Source organism: Notothenia coriiceps, unplaced genomic scaffold, assembly GCF_000735185.1.
Source record: "Notothenia coriiceps isolate Sejong01 unplaced genomic scaffold, NC01 NC01_scaffold00034473, whole genome shotgun sequence".
Lineage (NCBI taxonomy): Eukaryota > Metazoa > Chordata > Actinopteri > Perciformes > Nototheniidae > Notothenia > Notothenia coriiceps.
The window spans coordinates 57,830-79,075 of NW_011367174.1; the positions used below are offsets into that span (position 1 = coordinate 57,830).

The 21,246-nt window shown below is 40.2% G+C and overlaps 1 protein-coding gene and 1 long non-coding RNA gene across 6 annotated transcripts in view; both read right to left on the reverse strand.

Annotated features, from left to right (window-relative positions):
* The window catches only part of LOC104962215 (uncharacterized), a 958-nt gene extending 90 nt beyond the window's left edge, over nucleotides 1-868 (reverse strand). Inside the window, exons 1-2 of the long non-coding RNA XR_800183.1 lie at nucleotides 857-868; nucleotides 583-664 (exon numbers count right to left, since the gene is read on the reverse strand). This is a non-coding gene — a long non-coding RNA (uncharacterized lncRNA). The remainder of the gene's footprint in view (nucleotides 1-582; nucleotides 665-856) is intronic.
* The window catches only part of mast4 (microtubule associated serine/threonine kinase family member 4), a 58,662-nt gene extending 37,870 nt beyond the window's left edge, over nucleotides 1-20,792 (reverse strand). For 3 of the 5 annotated variants that reach the window (XM_010790624.1, XM_010790623.1, XM_010790622.1), the window contains exons 1-2: nucleotides 3,640-3,878; nucleotides 2,088-2,168 (exon numbers count right to left, since the gene is read on the reverse strand). In XM_010790624.1, the coding sequence (XP_010788926.1) occupies nucleotides 2,088-2,168; nucleotides 3,640-3,686 (128 nt within the window). In that variant the 5' untranslated portion in view covers nucleotides 3,687-3,878. Of the gene's footprint in view, nucleotides 1-2,087; nucleotides 2,169-3,639; nucleotides 3,879-11,740; nucleotides 11,773-20,662 lie in introns of those variants that run through there. The other 2 variants (XM_010790625.1, XM_010790626.1) reach the window with 2 other exon arrangements.
* Between the last annotated feature and the right edge of the window lie 454 nt (nucleotides 20,793-21,246).

Below are 21,246 nucleotides of genomic sequence, written 5' to 3' on the forward strand. Positions count from 1 at the left end.
AGCATGTTAATCTAACATCTCCCGGTAATCCACTAGCACCCCCCACCCACCCCAAAAAAAATGCTCCCGATTTCTGAGGTCTAAAGCTTGGCAAGTATGCCAGGAAGCACAGTGTGTCTAACCGTTTCTGGCCATTCTTGTCCCCCCTCCAATGTGTCTCCACTCCGCCCGGTGTTTCCTGAGGTTTCATATAATTCATCCTGAGGTTCTGGATCTCTACGCTCTTCTCAAAGAGCCAGGACTGCGGCCTCTCCCGCTGAGCGGGATCCGCCCGGGACCGCTGCAGTAGCATCAGCGTGGCCATCTGCTGCGTCATGCTGATGAGCTCCCTCTCGCGCTCCTCCTTCTCCTCCGTGCTGCGCTGCAGGTGACGCTGTAGGCTGCGGTTCACCGTCTCCATTTTCTTAGCGGCCGCTCGCTCAAGTTCCCTCTTCAGCTTGCGGTTATTCCCCTCCAGGATTTTTACCAGCTCATCCCGTCTCGATTCTTCTTCCTCCTTTCTGGCCTTCTGGGCCGCAAGCGCTGCCTGTCTCTGTTTCCGTCTCTCCAGCTCCTCCATCTGCTGACGCTCTCTCTCCTGACGGATCTTCTCTTCTGCCAGTTTCTTCTCCTCCTCCAGGCGTATCAGACGAGCCTCCTCCACTAAGCGCATCTCCTCTTTCTGCTCCCACATCAATTTCTGGTTCTCCGCCAGGATCTTTGATGCCTCAGCAGCAGAGTTAGTGCCCGTCGAGCCTCTAGCCAATCTGCCGCTTTGCCTCCGGAGTCTCCGTTCCTCTTCCCGTGCAAATTGCTGCTCACCGGCTACCTGAAGCTGCAGGAGTGACCTCATCATCTCCCTCAGTTCCTCCATCACTCTCACCTCCTCACTTGGTCAATCCCACTTCTGACACCAATTGTGAAGCTGAAGTTACCTTCGTCACAAACACATTAAGTTGACGAAACACTTGAGACAAATCCACTCCTGTCTTAGACGGGGCAGTGATATCATAAACCTGTTAATGTACGCATTCAAACACTTTTTCTTTTACCAGCTGTATTCACCTTGCAGGCTTTTATCCTGGATACAGTGTTTAAGTCATGGATGTTTAAAGTTTAACTCCTTCATATGTCTAATATTATAGTTGACTTTTCATTCAGGAAGTATGACGCGCTGCGCTGTCAGTACGCTTGTCCATGTTTGTGATTGGTCGAATGCTCCAAATACCACCCCTTTCATGTGAACACGCACCTAACTAGACAGGACACGGCTGGTTTGAGCGATCGAGTTGATAGCCAGCGTCGTAGGACAGTTTAGCGTATGTTTTGGATTAGGCCAACCGGCTAACTCAAACATATCCAGGTTAGGTTGAACCAGCTTTGTAGTACAGGCCTCTGGAGCCTATGATGTCCAAGCAACCAACCATTACATAAACACCAGTTAGGCAACATGGAGCAGCAACCAGATGGTTCAATTTTGGAAACAGCTACCTCGAAAAAAGGCTTGTCCCTGAATAAAAGGACAGAATCAGAGCTTCTTGTCGGATGAAATGTAGTTCAAAGAGAGGACGTGCTATTTCACACACCACAGGTTCATTAACCCGCTAAAGAAATCATCTTTTCAGAAAGGATAAAAGTCTTGATGTTCATAAAATAATCTGAAGGTACCAGCATACAGATTTATTAAAACTAATCATATACTATCCAAGATATAATCCTCCATAGCAAACCATTACGGAGATAACTAAAACTAGATTTAACCATTTTCAATACTCTAACTCCTAAATGAATCAATCCAGCTGGGATTCAAGCCGATTGAGACAATTCTTCACTTTGATGTATTGCAAATGCCACAAATCCTACTTAGCACATGAAAGAGGAGCATAAACCTCAGAACAGAGAGGGCCAAGATGGGGGGAGGGGGGACACCATCAACATTATATAAGCACTGTGTCCTCCTCTTTCAATGTCATTTCAATGGCAGATGATTTTCGGAGGGGGAAAATGAATGTGCACTTCCAGTCTTGTGACGCATGATGACAAAACTGACTCAAACATGCACTAACAGGCCTTTCAAAACAACATAGGCACGGTTGAAGAGTGCTTACCTCCAAAAATGAAATGCGTGCAGCGGACTGCACGGACTGCAGGGGCTAGTGGGAGTGGGACTCAAGCTTCGGGGTGTTAGGCTGTAAGTTAAATGGAATGGAGTGAATAGTTGCCTTTTATCACACACAGGACAGAAACCCCCCCACAGCTCTGACACGTGCCCAGATGAAGACAGCAGCATCATCATCATCATCATGATGAGTGATGATTCCTGTCACATGAACCAACATTGTGTTTGAAGAGCAGGTTCCCGTGGCATGTATGCACAGTTTAATATGTCTCTACCCCTAAGTTGCTTCAAATAAGATTCAAATCAAAGCCAAGCGCGTGTTCTCAAAGGCCAAAGACTATAGAGGAAGTTACAGATTAACCTAATTTCACATTCTTTAGTAATTATTTTTTGTAATAAGGTGAATATATATATTTTCTGTGATTTAAGTCATACAGGAAGACCTTCCTTTACCTATATCATGGATTGAACACTATTTAAACTAAACAGATGCATTGCAGAGCCTTAGGTCATATAGAGGTGAGTAACTTTTACTGCAGTGGCAGACCATAATACACTTTTAGAATAATAAACCTGCATATTTTTCTATATTTCTCTTATGTTAAGACACTCGATAAAAAGACCAAAACAAACGATGACTGCATCCTACTTACAGATATTGTTTATTAATTTAAAGCCTGACTGTTTGTTATTCTTCTTCTGTTTGGGTATTGTTTGATACAAAATACAGTGGCCAGCTGTTTCAAGAACATTACCTCTTAAAAGCCAAAGTTTTCACTTGTGACTCATCTTCAGTAGGAACCAATGGGCTTGGAGCTGAGAACGTCAGAAAGTAATGAGAGACAGAATTTGGGGTTTTGGTTTTTTCATGACAATGTTGGAATAATTAGAAAAAATATATATCTGTACGTATAAAATCTGCATGGAAAGAGTATTTTTAAAGCAGATTTAACAGTCACTTATCAATCCAATTGTGCATTCAAATAGAGGGAACCATAACAAATACCTTATTGACCTAAATAAAAAGAACATATCAAATGACTAGCTTGGATAAAAGGGGAACCTGCCGTGTAAACACACAGATCTTCGCCTTATTCATCACATTCAACAAACACTTCCAATCATCATAGGAGTGTTATGATAATGTGTGTGTTGCTCACATGTGCACTGTATATGTGAGTGTGTGACCCTAGCAAAGAAAGCATGTCGTGCATCTGCGGCACTCCTTGACATAACATGTTATCACACACCTGCATGAAAATATAAATGTACACACACACACACACACACACACACACACACACACACACACACACACACACACACACACACACACACACACACACACCTCTGTTGACTAGCTGTGAAAGATTTGACATTAGACTTCCTGCTGCAGATGCTGTTGCTGCTGCTGCTTCTGCTAATGCTAACGCTGCACAAGCAACAGTGAAGGTAAGCAACAATTATGACACAGAGACAGATGGAGCGACACACTGCAGAGGAGCTGCCTCTCTGCTAGGATAACGGAGGAAAATACTCACTCTAGCGTCAGCCCTGGAATTCTCAGCCTCTCCCGCTGGGCTTTCATGGCTGAACTGTGCTCGTTTGCTCTATTGTGGTCATGATATGCATTCACACTGCCTGCCTTGCCTCCCGCCCCCCCTGCACTGACAAAGAGCCAAACCCAGCCACCACAGTGCGATGATTGGATTTTTCTCCCCCCCAAAAAAGGGAGGGGGTTAAAAAAAAAATGGGGGCTACGGTTCTTGTTTTTGTCTATCCACTTCCCACCTTGAAGCTGTCAAATAAGATCCTCAGTTGCCTGCGGAGGGCATGGAGGCAGGACAATATCCCTCCCCTAATACACGCCCCCTGCTTCTTCACAAATGCATGCACATATTCCCCCCCCCCTCCTCCACTTCCACCCAAGCACAATTCCTCCACCAGCTGGTGACTTGCTACGTAGCAGATATAGATGCAATAAATTAAATCCACATTTTGTCCGCACCTCTTAACACGCAGTCACCTTGGCAGATGCTAACACGAGGCGTGCAGATGCAATGTCACCACAACCACGGGGATGATGTCATCTTGGAAAGAAAAACATAATGCACCACGACCTGCCAGTCTACGTCAGTCTGCACGGAGGAATGCACTCACACATGGCTTCTATCCTTTTTATTCGACTAGTCATTCAAATCAAATAAAGAGGAGGAAGTAAAACATGCATGTTGCAGTGATTTCTTAGTTTAAAACATCTAATCTTTGCAGGCAGGTAGGAGCATGGATTCTGTAAGAGGCATGTGAATGTTGGCTGTGACGGGAAGTCAAAGAATTCGGTAAAGTTGTTAAGCACGATGACAGCAGAGTGACCTAGCCCCTGCAGGCATTTAAAAAAACCCGAAGGCTACTGCTCATCGTCAGTAAAATCCCCCATAATGCAATTCTGTTACATGTATTGTGGATGAAATATTGCATGACAAGAGGAGGCTTATTCAGATTATTTTCAACACACTGTAGAATAAAAATACACAACAAAAAAATGTGTAGTGTTTGCAATGAGTCAGCTACAATAACTGCTGTTTGAGGATGCTTTTGTTTAACCTGTAATGATGGCAGCAGTATAGAAAGCAGACCACGCACTTAGCTGCTGCCTCACTCATTCATCCAGTTTACCATGAATTATTTATTACGGTGAACGTTTTTGAGGAGCAAAGACCCACTGCAGATGACACTGTTAACCACAGAACTGCAAGACAAGGCAGGAAGGAACTAGAGCATAAGAAGATGCAGGTTGTAGATAAAGTAAAGCAGGTCAAGAGTCAGCTAAATACTTCAAGTATACTAAGTTGCCTGTAATTTTCAGGCATTTTCACACAGATTTTTCCATGTCATTCATCTTTTTACTCTGGTACATTTTCCATTTTGCAGCTTGTGACTCTTTTACTTGAATGCAAGTAAGTATAAATGTAATTCTCGAAAGGAAGCCAGGTTAAATGATAACATTGTATAGAGCCTGTGTTTGGCAAAAACTGAAACCTCTGACCCATGACTTCCTGTCAGCACATAAAAGGTAGAAGAGGTCTTTTTCTCTCTTTTCTGAAAGACAGAGACATAACTCAAGCATTTTCAGGGGGCTATAATGCCCTATGCCCTAAACAAAGATATATTGGAATAGGAAGTGGAGTGAAAGGGTTGAATAAAGGAATAAACACATTTGTATGCCATAAGTCTACAAATTCAGGCATTTTTTTAAAAGGGAAATTGCATCGTTTAAGTTTGACCTGCTAGAGAATACCTGCCTTTTAGCTGTTACATTTGGTAAAAGACAGTCTTGCTGTTTTCATCAGTTTCCAGCCTTTTTGCTAAGCTAACCCTCTCCTGGCTTGAGCTTCATCTTAAACGAACAGGCATTACAGTCGTATTGATCCTCTTTTCTTTATCATACAGTCTCAATCATTTTAACTGCACCATAATAACTACATTTTGATGAAATCAGGTTTTCCGTTGAACTACGATAGAATATAAGCATCTCACAATGAGGAGTCAGTTTGTGAGGTACACTCAGTGCCTTCTCATACAGCCGGCTTCACAGTCCAGCAAAAATATAAAAAATTTAAATCTACAGTATACATCCAAGAACATTTGCTTTAGCTTAAAAGGATAAATAAATGATAACTAAAACCAGCACACAGGATATAAAAGAGTGTGCAGTGCAGATTCTAAATGTGAAGGTATAAGATTTCCTGCCAACACAGAGATGTGTTAATGACTCACAACGAGGTTGGTATTTACTAAAAGAACAGATAGACATTCATTTCATATGTCAATGCAATATTTAAAAAATAAAGTCAAATAAAGATATGTAGCTAATTTGTTGGATTTATTTTTGTGCTGGTAATTTGCAGCTTTGGGTGAATCACCTGTTACTGTTCCTGTGGTGTGAAGAACGCACACTGCAGAGCTGTTTCTAGTGTTCAGCTTCTATTTCTCTGAAATCAGGTCTACTTTTATGCAGGTGAAGTAGGCCCACATCCTTCTCTCAGAAACTGCATGCGGACTGCTTTTAGTTACACAGAAAGTGCCACAGAAGTGCATTCATTCCATTCTATAAAGTCATTTTTGGCCACTTGGGGGCAGTGCAAAATGCTTTAACCTGTTAAGCCCTGAGCCTGTTTTTCAGGTCTCAGGCTCGAAAATGACATTCCCATTACTTATAGTGAAAACCACCGTTGAATGATGGGATGGTAGACTAAAAGCTTTAGGAATCCAAACTATAACATATAATAAGTACCCTGTATCAAGATTGATGCAAAACAAGTGACATTTGACCTTTTTAGGGAGATTTAGAAAAAATAAACACCTCATTTGGGTGTATTTGCCATATCTCTGGAACCCATTAGTCAATGTTGGTGATTGACACCTCTTTTGAACCGTTAGAGCCAATAGAATCGAGAGGGAGTTCCTAAATCCACCTACACGTCACCATTGAGGAGTGAGAGTGATGCGCACGCAGTTTTCCCAAACCGAAAGCTATGTCACGCTCTGAAAGCTGGATTATCAGTAATCATTTCTAAGGGACACAGAGACATTGGATTAACCTTCAGCTGTGTTTATATGCGTTTTAATGCCATTAAACACAACTTTTGATTAGAAAACAGCAAAGGTAAGACGTATTTGCCGTTTTGGCCCCGTTTTGAGGCGGCAGTGGCCCAGTTCACCGCCAAGGCCACTGCCGAGGTGCCCTTCAGCAAGGCACCTAACCTCGAAACTGCTCCCTTGGCGCCGGGTACCTGGCAGCCTCTCTGCTCTGCCATCTCTCCTATCTGCATGTGTTTGTGCGTGTGAATGTATATCCTCTGTGTTTGTGCATGTGCATGTATATCCTCTGTGTTTGTGCATGTATATCCTCCCCTTTGTGTGTAATGTGTGTAAACACAACAGAGTGGGGAAAGAAATGCCCCTGTAAGGGATTAATAAAGTGTATTTTCATCTTCTTCTAAAGTGAAGTTGTGTGTTGTATCTGCTTGCCTGGAAGCTCAGCTTTCATATATATCTAGTTTGTGCAGATCCGATGAAGTATACAATATTTCTACCGTGAGTTATGTGCTGAGTTTCTTCCCGTTAAGTGGGTATGACACATTAATAGGTTGTTAAATGTTAAGAAGGCCTCAGATGCTGTTTCTTGCAAGATGTTGCGGGAGCCCCCGCCCCCGGGGCTCCCGGGCTTAACAGGTTAAACACAACAATGACTTATTTTTTAAGTTAAAAAGTGGACATGGGAAAATTGCAAGCAAACAGTTGCCTATTAATTTATCCAGCATATACAGACCAGCATTACCACTAGTTCAAAGTCCAGTTTGAGTGTTTCAACGCTCACAAAACCAAAACATTAAAGTGCATGTGAAAAAACAAAACATTAAGTAAAAAGACGGTGGTAAGCTCTGTGGAGCCGAGTGGAAATACAGTTGAGAAATAATTATCTTAAAAAAGCAGCACTTTTTAAATGTTTTCATTTACTCCATAGATGAATTGATTGCCAATATTAAATAATATAAAGCTATGTATTGATGCAGCCTTAAATTTGAAACGTTCATTTGTGTGTGTTTGTAAAAACGTAAGGTTACACAGCAAGGCAAACCTTTGCAACATGTGAAAACTGAGCCTATGCTCGATTTCAATGAATAAAACTGAAGTGCACCAGATTTTAAGGGAGAGATTTATCTTGTGAGGCTGTTACTAATCTAAAAAATCAAAAAATGCGCTTTAAAAAAAAAATGGTATTCTGTGTTACCTTGACAAATGATAATTGAATGAGAAGGATAGAGAGGGCATGTGAGGTGAGCAGGCAACCTCCTCTCAGAAGAGCTTTGACTAGGACCAACTATTGAAGGCAAAGATGGAATCACCACAGAGGCACAACACAGGAGTTTATGTTGATCGCTAATCAATTCTGCAACAACATATGCTGCCAAAAAGTCCCAGACTCAATATATATTTTATATAAGAAAACGCTGTTCATATCTCCAGCTTCAGGAGGACTGCAACTGTAAAACTTACACTCATAAATCTCAGTAAATGTCTATCCTCTGAAAACAACTTTATGTGCAGAGATCAAGTTCATGTAGTGTGGCTGACAGCATCTGTTGAATTTACTCTCACCCTAACAAGTAACAGAATCTACAGTAAACAATTCCTCTTTATATATAAATATCCTATTGCATGGCAAAGCAGCTAATATAATTAGGCAGCACAACAGCTTTTTTGAAACTGCAGCAGGCTGTGATGTTTTGCTTGAAGTTGAGGAATAACAATCTAACCAAAATGTGGCTTGAGTTGCGTACAAATGATTGATTTCAAGTTATTAAATTGGACCCAGCAAAAGAGTTCTAATATTAAGATCAGCCTATAAATACTTTCCAGTCATCACACCAGTAGAATGACTCATGTTGAAAGCAACACCACATATTAAAATAGTCTAAAAGATACACCCGTCACTGCTGTGACTGTGGAAAATAAATGACCATAATAAATGCCCACCACAAAGATGTAAAGAGTTTGTGGAAAAGGATAACTGGTAATGAACTGCTATTTTAATTTCTTTACATGTTTAGTAGCTGGCTATCTGTCAAAGCAAAACCACTCTTAGACTTAAGTAACAGAAAAAAAACAATGGTCCGACATACTTTATTTGTTCACAGTGGTGAAACATTTACTTCCAATTAATGCTACTTTATACTTTTACTCCACTACATTTCAGAGGCAAATATCATACTTTTTTTCTTTTGTACGTCAACTTAAGTACAAATTTGAAATCAGGAACTTTACTTGTACTTTTATTTAAGTAAAGGATCCAAGTTCCGACACCGCTTTTTCGTGTATTTCTTTTCGTGATTAGAATATAAATAAAGGTAAGCTGTAAACCGACTTTACCTTATTCCCTACCCTGCTCCCCCATCTGTCACACACCCTGTCTAACACATTTAAATCAGCTCAGATTGAAGCATTAATACCAATCAAGAAATGCAAATATACCCATCTTACAAAATATGGTTTCATTTCAAATGTGACAAATTAGTCCAAACCTCATAGGCTTTTAATTAAACTAAATGTAATTATGATTCACTTTAAGCATTATACCAACTTTGTGATATTCAAACACCATTACTATGGTTACCAAGGTCACCAGAGGCTGCAGCGCAGCGCTATAAATATAAATCGATGTAGTTGGTAATGGCTCACCTCTATTACAGTAGGTGCCCCCTCTGCTGAGGTGTGAGCTAGAGCAGCAAGGCGTCATGGGTAAATCTTTCTCTTCCACCATAAAATATAGCAAACTAAACCAAAAATCAATACCCAGGAAGTCTGTTATGCCCTCACCTGGCTTAAAAGCTGTTTCATCTGGAGAATCAACAGTCAAACTATCATGTACTGAAGAGACATCTGACCAACAAGCCTGAGGACAGCTCATTTCATTAAACCCATCTTCTTTTTCTCATAACAAATTGACTATCATATGAATGATGTATTTCACCCTAAAAAAAGAACTCTGCTTCCAAAAATTATGCTGGAATAAAAAGCAAATCAATCCACTTTTTGATCCTTGGAGCAACTAATTAAAATGTCAAGTAGATCATATTCATCCAGCAATATTTGAAAGATGGAAATTATTCTGCGATCCTACACTGAACCATTGTGTAAACGAACATCTTAACATGACTCATAAAAGATGTAGATGAAAATACATACATCTTAGAAGCTCACAAATGCATTTCAGCAGAAAACAGGCCAACAGGTGAAGGCTGCACACACATTCAGTTCTTGTTCACGTATAGTCATCCCTACATAATTATCAATCTCCATAAGCAAATTAAGTATTATAACATCCATTTCCCAAAATATAACAAAAACTGTTAAGTGTTTAGCTAATTTAAAAATGAATACTAAGTCTAACTAAATTGCATTTTGCTTATTCATAAGCTAATTTACATCACTTTTTCGTTTTCTCCCACTGACTGAACGCAGAGGTACATCCATCAAACTGCAGATGATGTGAAGCGCATGATAACAACAGAAACCTTTTCAGAGTCACGTCCATGTTAGTTATGTGGCTATTTCAGAGAAGGACTGTGATGTGTTAATGATGCAGGTTAGACTAATTATGAAACTAATAGTTTATATATCATCACAAAGTCATCACACCTGATAGGAGCACAAGACCATTTAGGTCGTTAAAAGTGATTCATTGACGCCTTTAAACTGAAAAGCCAACTCATGCATGAACATGAGTACAAAGTCTTGGTTTATGAATCTAAATTCTCATCTCAAATTAAACCATTTTTTGTATGGGTAGTGTTTGAAGAGAAACAACTATGAACATCAGTTTGATTATTTTATGTTCATCTTTTCTATTTTTAAGTGATCAGATAAATATGTACATGATCATATTCATTTCAAATATATGATGCAGCCCTACTGCTCAATACAATTATTAATGTGTATTTATATTATTGGCAGCGTACATCTAAGATGAAATGTTTAAAAACCTTATATTTAACACATAAACCTTCATTCCAATTTGAGCTTATTATCTGCCCTACCAATGTACTGGTTATTGTGACAAGTGGAGGTTATTTAAGCAATAGGTCACGACAGGCCGTGGTATATGCTCATTATATCACAGCTAAGGGGCGTGGTTCGGCCCGACGCGAAGCGGAGGCAGTTTGCATTTCAGCCCATCGGTATACTGTTTTTCGTAGACGCGGAGGGATACTGACTTGTTGTGAAAAGTAACTTACAATTCTACCCATGGTATACGCTCAGTATAGAGCTCCTGCGGATGATGTCACANAGGGACTATTTTATTTTGAACAGGCCGTGGTATATGCTCATTATATCACAGCTAAGGGGCGTGGTTCGGCCCGACGCGAAGCGGAGGGTCGACAACCCCCTTAGCTGTGATATAATGAGCATATACCACGGCCTGTTCAAAATAAAATAGTCCCTCCGTTGCCTTCTGCACAAAAACTTAGTGTGAGGTGGTTGCTATCAGATTGCTTGATTTGACTTGTCCGTTTTATAATGAACATTATAAAACGGACAAGTCAAATCAAGCAATCTGTTTGTTACAATCCGTAGAATTGTAAGTTACTTTTCACAACAAGTCAGTATCCCTCCGTGTCTGAGAAAAACAGTATACCGTTGGGCTGAAAAGCAAACTGCAGCGGCAGAAGCCCTCCTTTTACGCAGCGGTCCAGACATGGACATCAAATGGCAAAACATATTCAGTGTGCAGTTCCTTTGGCATTAGGGCAGGGATACTGCTTCGATACTTTCGAAGGTTTAACATAATGAATTGTGCTAATTTTAAAGCAAGCAACGATGTTTTCAAATCTGTAATCAAAGAGGTCCGCAAAAACGCTATCGACCAATCAGATTGCTTGATTTGACTTGTTAGTTTTATAAATATATTTAAATTTCTTCCGTTACGCGTCGGGCCGAACCACGCCCCTTAGCTGTGATATAATGAGCATATACCATGGCCTGTCGTGAGCTATTGCTTAATTAGCCTATTTGATGTATACACGTTAACCCACTGAATTCTAAGCAACATGTGTATAAACAACATAACTTGATACTCACAAACTGCCTCTTCGTGGAAGACTCAGCTCTTTCTGTAAAAAGAAAAAAAGAGTGGTAAGACAATCATTCAAAACTTTAATATAAACTTTGAATAATACATCCTTTATTCTGATATGCAGCCCGCCGGCACTAACAGAGGATGTCACTTCATAAAAGATATGCCATTGAAAACATGATGATAAATCCCATATCTTTATTTTTAAACATTGAAATCAGCTAGTCTTTTTATTATTGTAGTAATTTCTTTTTACCCAGAAACTCAAAAAAATACTACCTAAAATAATGAAAGTTATAACTGAGGAAGAGATTGAGGTCCTGTTTAAAACAACAAACAGCGTCCCATCCTGCTGCTGCTGCGCTACAGCCTCATAGACAGCCACTATGTGGAAAGAGATCACAGAGCAGGTGTGAAAGAAAGCATATCAATTAAAAACACTTATTTCCCATAAAAAATGAACATGAAGGCTTCGGGAAGCTATGGAAATACAGATCCAACTAATGAAACCTGATACATGCATAGGTCTTTTGATGTCTTTAGTTAAAGACAACACTGTAAAAATGCTGCTGAAGTCTCCTATTGAAGTCAGAGTAAGCAGAGGTCAGGCTTTATTTTTGTACTGAAGCACAGAAATCCCCATCAATGGCCTCATTGATTTCCTGAGGGATTATTTGTTCCTTGTTGCTTAAAAGGATTATTCATTGTTCAGCTTTTTCACATACAAATAAATATCATTTTAACACCCCAAAGAACACCTTTTTCTAAAAGCTTTCAGGAACAAATTCGTAAATAGAAAAACGACTGCTGCAGCATCTATTGATTCCTCAGTGCCACAAGGAAAGGCATTCAATCTGAGGACCAACATCAGCCAGAGTGACAGACCAGCACACCGTGTACAGACTGTTATGTCCTCATGAGAGTTAACACAACTCTTTGTTTAATTACAGTAGTTTCCTGTAAAGAATCAGGTGGTTTTATCCGACATGTCCCTGTACTCAGTTTTATCAGCAATTACAAAGCTACCCTGTCTGTCCTCTTGCTGTAAAGGGTGCACTGATAAATAACCAAGCTTTGGATCAGTTTTGTTTAGGGACTACAACTCCCAGTGATTTCATTAGACATTTCATTGTCTAATAACCTGATAAGGGCGAGGTCCTTTGTCTCTCCATTGACTTGATATGTATTGGCTGCTCCCGTCAGCAGAAAAAGGGCTAAGCCCCACTCTCCCTTTGCTATCAATTAGGGCTTAATGTCTGCCTCCCCCTGCTGCCTACAGAGGACCAAGGGCAGAGACTTTCAGTGGGAGACATGACCACAGCTCACACAACACTAATTACCAGCAGGGAATGACTTACACTGCTGGGATATGCAACGACCCCAACACCCCAAAGAACTGTGTTAAAGTCTATAATAAGGACAATTTGAGTGCAAAAACATGTGTAAAAAACCCTTTATTGAAAAGACACATGTGAAATCAATTACTTCCTCTGGAAAATGGTAATAGTATGTCTTGTGTATGTGTATGACTTACTTATTTATGTTTATGATGCTTGACACCTTTAGATAGCTCTCTCAGTAAGAAAAGCCAAACACTGAGCTTATAGAAACTAAGAAAAATTTCATATAAACATGAGGATAAGACAATATTACTAACCTACTTTGGATTCAGAATGCTTCCACATGCACAAGGGATTCACACAAAACAATGAACTGCAGCATTACCATTTGAAAATGTTATCCTTTTGAGAATCACGGTTTCCTGTTCAGTCTTTTTAACACAATATTAAAGTGTGATTATCACAAGGCTGCGGTATTACCTTCTGGTATTATTAGCAGGGAGGTAGGGGAAAAAATATATTTCTCCCTTTTATGAGTAGAATTCACCTCTCATCATCCCTTAGAGACATTTCTCTTCATGTGCTCAGATTCAGAGTGGAGCCTGAGCTGTGTGTCAATGTCATGGTCACAGTGTGTGAGTCATGCTGCGTCCATATCAACAGCCGAGACCGGAGGGAGACATTAATGCAATGAGAGAACAGCATGCTTTGTACATTCTTGTTTTGTATATGTAGAAAATATACTCTTACTTACATTTTCACATATTTGAATTATAGATATTTTTATTTGTATGTGTTAAAATGGCTGAGGCAGTTGTCCACCAATTGGAAGGTTGATGGTTCAATTCCTGGCCACAGTAGTCTAGATGTTAGAGGTCCTTGGGCAAGATACTGAACCCCAAATTGCTCCTGGGGGGGCACAACGGTCTGTGTTTGTGTGTGGGTGTTAATGTTTATCGCTACTGATAAGGATGATGAAAAGATGAAAGCTGGCTTTTTAGTTTAGAGTGTTAAGAATACAAAATGCTAAATTAATTCTATTTACCGTTGAATTACTTTATATACAAATGTATGTGAAACACCCTTTATTAAAGCTTTGGGTAAGGCATTTTTTTCAACAAAGTAATTTGATTAGGTTGGATCAGCATATTCTCAAAAGGCTTCTAAAACTCAATAACAATTAATAACAAAATACAAACATTGCATTTTTTTAATTACATTTCTAGTTTAAGGGTTATAGTCAAGATGATAGGTTGCAAGCTACAGGGCATTACTTGCACAAATGACAAACTAACATCACTTTTTCATCTAGGATTTAAATTAAAATGAATAGCGCTGCTGTGTGTTTTTCAAAGTCAGAATAGTGCTTAACATAAATACAGGTATTTCCATTAGATGTTATGATCCCTGTGAAGTTGAGAAGCCATCAAATGGGCAGTACAAACTGAGAGTAATTGCATGAAATCCTTTCATCTTTGAAAGTTGTCGGTTAGGGAAACAAACCACTGATGAATCATTTGTTTATCCGGTAATATTTCCAATGCTCCAGAGAAAACTATTCTGACACGATGAACTCGATATGGTTTATTGTGCCACAGGGTAAATGTCAATTACTGACCTCTAGCAACAACATTTCATCTGAGCGACGCCGCATCAAAGCTGCGGTATTGCTCGTGTGAAAGGCCTATGTGTAATGGATCATTAATTATTCCCTTTGATTTATTTTTGGATTTTCCTACATCCCAAGATCACAAATGTTCTTGGTTTTACTTTGGGTTGCCGCTGACTGGCAAGAAAACCCCTATTCTATATCAAGACATGTCATCAAACAATTTTAAATCCTCCTAATCTTTCCTATTGCATCTGGATTCCAGTTAGGATATCCTGTAATTATCAAGCCAGCCACAGTTATGTTTTAGGATGGCTGACCAGATCTAATAAACTACATTGTAATAAGAAGCCAAACTTAGTCAGTATTTGCAACTCCCAGCAAATGGTTGCCTTTAGTACCTTGATTTATATGTCCTTTTGACAGGGAGGGCTGTACTGGAAACAGACGTGCTTACATGCTATTAGCAGTGTGCTCATATTTAAAATAACTTGACTTATCCGAAGCCTGAAAACCTGCAGGACTGGAGTCAGAGACTAACGTTTTCATTGTATTATACACAGGAATAAGGACAGCGTGAAGCACTCAATAGATAATTTGAATATTCATTAAACTCAAAGGAATCGTCCCTGCTTGAGCTTTATTAAGACTTTAAATATATGACTTCAAATGTACTGCATATACGATCATTAAAGATTAGAGCACTGTTCTATGGTTTTATGCTTTAGATGTCTTTGGAAAGGCATTGAGATTGAAAAAAAGTTCCTAATTAAAGACTTTACTCATAATTAGGTTCACTTCATCTAACCTAAATGCTGCTTCAAAGAGAAACCTCAAGTGTTGGTGTGGAGATTAGGAGAGGTCTACTAAATCAATGAAGCTGGTTATCTGCCCCCGACACATGCCATAGGAAGAAGACGGACATTAAAGAACCGTTTGAAGATCTAAAAAGTGCATACATTGACCTCAAGTCAACACAGCCTGTTAACAGTTAATCACCTGAATTTAAAAGGTCCCATGTCATGGCCATTTCCACTGATCATAATTCCATTGTTGAGGTCTACTAGAATAGATTTATATTTTGCAATTTTCCAAAATCACTTTGGTTTCTCATACAGCATCTCTGTAAACTACGTGTATTCACTGAATTTCACTCTCTGCCTTTAACGGCTCGTTGTAGCTCCAATAGCTCCAGCCCCCACCCTCCCTGTGAGCACAGTGTGCTCTGATTGGTCGGGACGTTGTGAATCGCGCTGAGCTCCGTGGAGGTGTGGTTTCCTTGTTTAGCGACAACGAAACACAGCCAAACTCACCCTGAGCACACACAAAGTCACAGCCGTAGTAAAAACAATAAGTGTGGCTTGATATTGAGTAAGAAAAAGGTTTATAGGTTGATAAACGCTGTGAGAATGGGTCTGCAGAGAGAATTTCGCCGCGATCCCAACTGTCTGTTATCAGCCTGCAGCCAGGGAGGAGAGATCAGCAGAGCTGCCTGCACTGAGTGTGTGTGTGAGGAAGTCCGTGGATTGGTCAATTTGGACCAATCAGCGGGGGCTTAACGTAACGGCTCCGCGGACGTAACGTAACGGCTCCGCGGATTGGTCCATTTGGTTCCAGGTAACGCATGACATCATGAGTTACCCGGACGAATCAAATGGATGAGTGACGTATCTCCAACGAGGCGTTTTGGGGAGGTATTTTCTGTGTTAGAGTTTTACTCGCTACAGGGTGTACTTTGAGGGTTTTGACTCTGCAGACCGTTTACATGCAGAAAAACCTTCATAACACACAAGGGGACGGGTAATAACCGGAAAAGCAGGACATGGGAGCTTTAATCTCCATATTTTGCTGCTCTTTCAGAACCTTTGGGACACTTACGGCTGCAGTTTGGGTTCTTGGCTGCTTTTGGTCTTGGCTTCCTTCTTGGCCTGTTTCAACTCTGTCTTTGCGAGGGACAGCTTCTCCTTTCGGGCATCAATCTGAATGAACAGATGATAACAAAAGCGTATTTCTATACATGGATCACTGTAAGTATCAACATTTCACTGCCTTGGTGATAGAGATTCTTTAAAATGGCGTCAGGATCATGATATCATCCTGCCCGGTAAAGGTTAATGTGATGAATGTGTGAGTTTTTCTCATAAACCTACCTTGGCTGAAGGTTAGCCATAAGACTGATCGAAAGGTCTTTGGCGCCGCCCGCTGATGGGTTACACAGAATTGCACTGCTCTGTTGGCGTCTGTGTCAAGGAGCAGTTTTCCCGGCTCCAGTTGTCGGACTCTTTAAAGGGGGACAGTAAGAGTCGTTTGANCTCGACCTGAGAAATATTGATTTGCGAGCCAACAGGGGGAGACTCAACAGTAAAGCACACAAACACAGTTAGAGAGCTTTGCTGATTCAATGTGTTGGCATCCACTCATTGCTCCTCGTAGCAAGATGTTAGATGTCAGAAATGCTTAATCAGTGGCTTAAGCATTTCTGACATCCAACATCTTCATGCAATGTTGTTAAAAGGAAACTCTTTAAAAGGCTGGCGCAGGGCATAATGTCCTGCCAAGTTGATGATCACTTGTTTTTTTAATAAGGAGTTCCTTTTAACGTCATGATAATGGGCTCTTAAAGCTAACATAATTGATTCAAGATATTCACAACTGTCTAACTTCTTCTGATAACTACAGTTTACAAGTTGGCACAGGCTCCATCCAACTAGAAACAAATTCACAAAACTGCTCCCAGGATTTGCCAAAATGTTTTGTTTATATATTACTGTCTATCCGTGTTGCACACATTTTATTGCTGTTGCGCATATTGTCTTGTTCACATTCACCACCAGTTGTTAATAGATATAAATGGCATATGTATACTTTACAAAGTAACTTGCTTTTGCATCTATCTAACTGATGTCTCCACTCACTGCTGTCGGTTCATGTTGGACAGGAGCAAATGCAAATGACAGAAGTGATGATAAAGTCAGACGACAGAAGGGATGAACAGCTGGAGATGACAGGACTGGAAACTACTAAAGTGGAAACAGGAGGTACTGTGAAGACTCGGGAAAAAAAGAAAACTTCAGTGACAGGAATCACTGCATACAACAAGCTGTATAATAGCAAGGACATGTGTAGCAAAAAGAAAACACAAGATTAAGAAATGCTACTAAAACCACTAACAATACTGACAGAACATGATACAACCAAGGCTTTAACCCACAGTTGTGGTTATATCAACATGATTTATAGGCCAACCCTAATGAAAAGAGCAAAAGTGTGAAAATAAATGGCCTTTCTCCTGCTGGACCATCACGTTTCTATCAGCCAGGCTACATCTTCCCATCTGGCTCATGCCACTTCACACAAACGGCTCTTCAGAGGCTCACTCCTCAGTGTTTGATACCAGAAGTACAGTAAAACTCACAATGTAGTTATTTCTGGCTGGCTGCTCCTAATTAGGGTGAAAGACATGCTACTGTATAGGCATCGTTCAAATCTATATAAAATCCTACAAACTCTACATAATGAGGGAACATGGTGGGTATATGCTTTACAAACCAGAGTAAAAAACCTTATGAGAATAGAGACAAAACAATAAAAAGTAAACTAAAGGGAATATCATCTTAAGCAAAGATGTGATAAAAGTGGAGAGCAGAGGTGCTTGTAAGACTGCCCATAGATGTAGTGAGACATTTCTGAGTTAAAGTTGATCAAAGAAATACCAGCGAGCAAAACATCATTTTAAAATCATCCAGTAAAGCAGACAATAGTCTGAGATGAAGTGAACAATATTAGCTAACCAATCGATCCAGAACCCATGAACGCATCTGAAACAGGGAAACAATAACTCTCCTGTGTATTGTTGGTTGGAAGATGCCACAGTTATTTTCTGTCTGAAAAGATATCTGCACAGTTACATTCACTATGCAATCAACATGAACACGTCAGAGAGTTTTGACATTTTCTTACATAAGATCACCACTTTTCTATTCCACACACAGCATTTTTCCAGTGTAACAGTGTTCTAAATTGATTGTTGGCCATATTGTAGGTTTCATTTTATAAATATTGGATATTTTTGTGAATGCTGCTGCAAAGCTTTACTCAATCTCATAATGAAGAAAGTAAACACACTTTGAAGATAGAAATGTGAGGATGTTTTGATATCACATTAAAGGATTCCTTGGAGATTTGTGAAAAATGTGTTTCAAATAGTTTAAGGAGAAGATTGATCGCTTTGAAATTGAAGAGGCACATTTTTCAGACTATCAAGTTTCAAAAGAAGATAAATCACTGAACCTATCAGCGTTTGTTGACTGTTACAAGAATACTTATTTGTCAACAACGCCAAGCAGCAAATGTTACATTAAAATATGTCAACGTATTTCCCTGGAGGCTAAAAGCACAGACATCCTCTGCACTGTAAATAGTCCGGTTGTTCCCCTCCACAACATAAACAAGGTCTGACTCCAATGATGTCATCCCTTCCTGGTCGCAGAATGAATAGCAAACTGTTGAGCTAAACCGGCTTCATTCATTTGCCTGACAAACGTGTTTCCTTTTGAATGTGAAAGTTAGAGCGCTTACAGAAAGCCTAATAACAGGAGCGGCTGTTGTGCTTGGTTTAGCTGGTGTGTGCGTGTGTGCTTGCGTGCGTGCGTGTGTGTGTGCGCAAATAAAGAAGCCTTGTGTGGAGGAGAGAGAGGGAGAGCATGAGAGGAGGTGGTGTCCAACAAAGAAAAGAGAGATTAGGGCATCAGTGCACACAATTACTGTTTGGAACCATTTGAAAAACACAATTACAAAAATGTTATTAATTTCTACAGAGGAACCCATTAATATCAAAAATACAATTCAAAGAGCATGAATTAGAATTTCAGATTCTTTTTTTTTTAGAAAGATGCATAATCACAGAGGAACATATTGCCACTAAATCTGTGAAAATGAAAGTAAAACACTAGGCTCAATAGATTGCCTTGACAGCTAAATAAATAAAACATTGCTGATGAAAAATGTGTTCTGAAACAAGTAAAACTCACCTTAGTTAATTATGAAATGAATGAAGGAACACAAAAGCACTTCCATTGCCAGAGTGAAGCCTAATTAAAACAAATGACGCACCGAGTTTGTGATTCAAAACACATGCAGTAGTTTGAGCTGAATTTAAAAAAGGCTTGCTTGGTCAATTACTCTGCGAGTGGCACAAACTAGAGTACGCTTAATTATAAATCCAGTCCAATTGAAGGTTTACTGTAACACCTACGTACTGCAGAGTTTGTCAGCTCGGCTGGAGGAAATGATTAATGTCAGAAAGGTCTCGGATTAAAAAAAGATACAACATGTGGTGTAAAAGAACAAGCAATTTCCTATTTCAGAACACTCTGTCCTCCCTTTCCACCTGCGTTTACAATATATCTCACGTTACAGCTGAGTGACGGCAGAACTAATTCGATTAATTACATCAATTGTTAGCACTGTCCTGAACTGAGCTTATAACTCAATCAGGATTTTCTGAAAAAAAGGTGAAAGCCTCACTAAAAAGTCAATTAAGAAAACAAAACACTTTTCCCAAACAAACAATTTATCTCCATAAGTATACCTCGCAGTCCCTCTGCCGAGAGCCAACACTAATTCAATGTGACAAATGATTTGAGGCGGTTTTAAAAAGTAACACAGTCTGGACACAAATATTCATTTCCAAATACGTAAAAAGACAAATAACATTTTGAAGATTAAAAAAGCCTGTTTTCCATCACCTGTTAGAACCTGAATATCCTAATAAACCTATTTAGTACATGAACACCCTCCACATCTCCAGCAGAGCCAGCATGTTGCTCACCCTGCACTGCCAAAAAGGTCTCAAAGTACTAACTGTGTTCTGTTCAAAGAGCAACACAGGAGATGAACAAGCCATGCATACATACTGCGCGGTACAAAGTCACCCTGCAGCTCCGACACAGCTCCACACGGCACATTTGTTCGCCTACCTGTAACCCACGTCTCCTCAGAATGCTGGACTCGTCCATGGTTAAGAGTCCCCTCTTATCATCCCCTCTTACCGGTGCATAGCCGCGCTGCACAGCCTCCGCTCCAGCGCCCTGCTCTCTGCCTCCTTCAGGATAAATGTGATCTTACAGCTGCTAAACACTTCCATCAGAACTTATCGAATTGGAAGGCGCCAGTCAGCTGACACCTCCTCTTGTTCCTCTCCTCTGTAACTTCAGGAGTGAATGAGAGAGATGTAGTGAGCGCAGGGAAGAGAAAGAGAGAGGGAGCATGAGGGAGAAGATGGGCAGTGCTAATTTAGCGTAGCAGGGGGTGGGGGTGTGTGGGTGAGGAACGGAGGACAAGTGGGAGCCCCAAGACTCATTTCTCTGAGCAAGCCACGCTTTATGAGCACCCTAGGTGACCATGGAAATGAGAGGATATCCTTCCAAGCATTGTTCTGCTCCAACTCAACAATGAATCCTACATCCTGTCTGCAGCTTACAGACCTCACTGGTCTTTTTGCAGTCAATGAGTCGCATGAAGACTACAAGATTTACTGTGTAGGAAACATGATGGCAGAGAC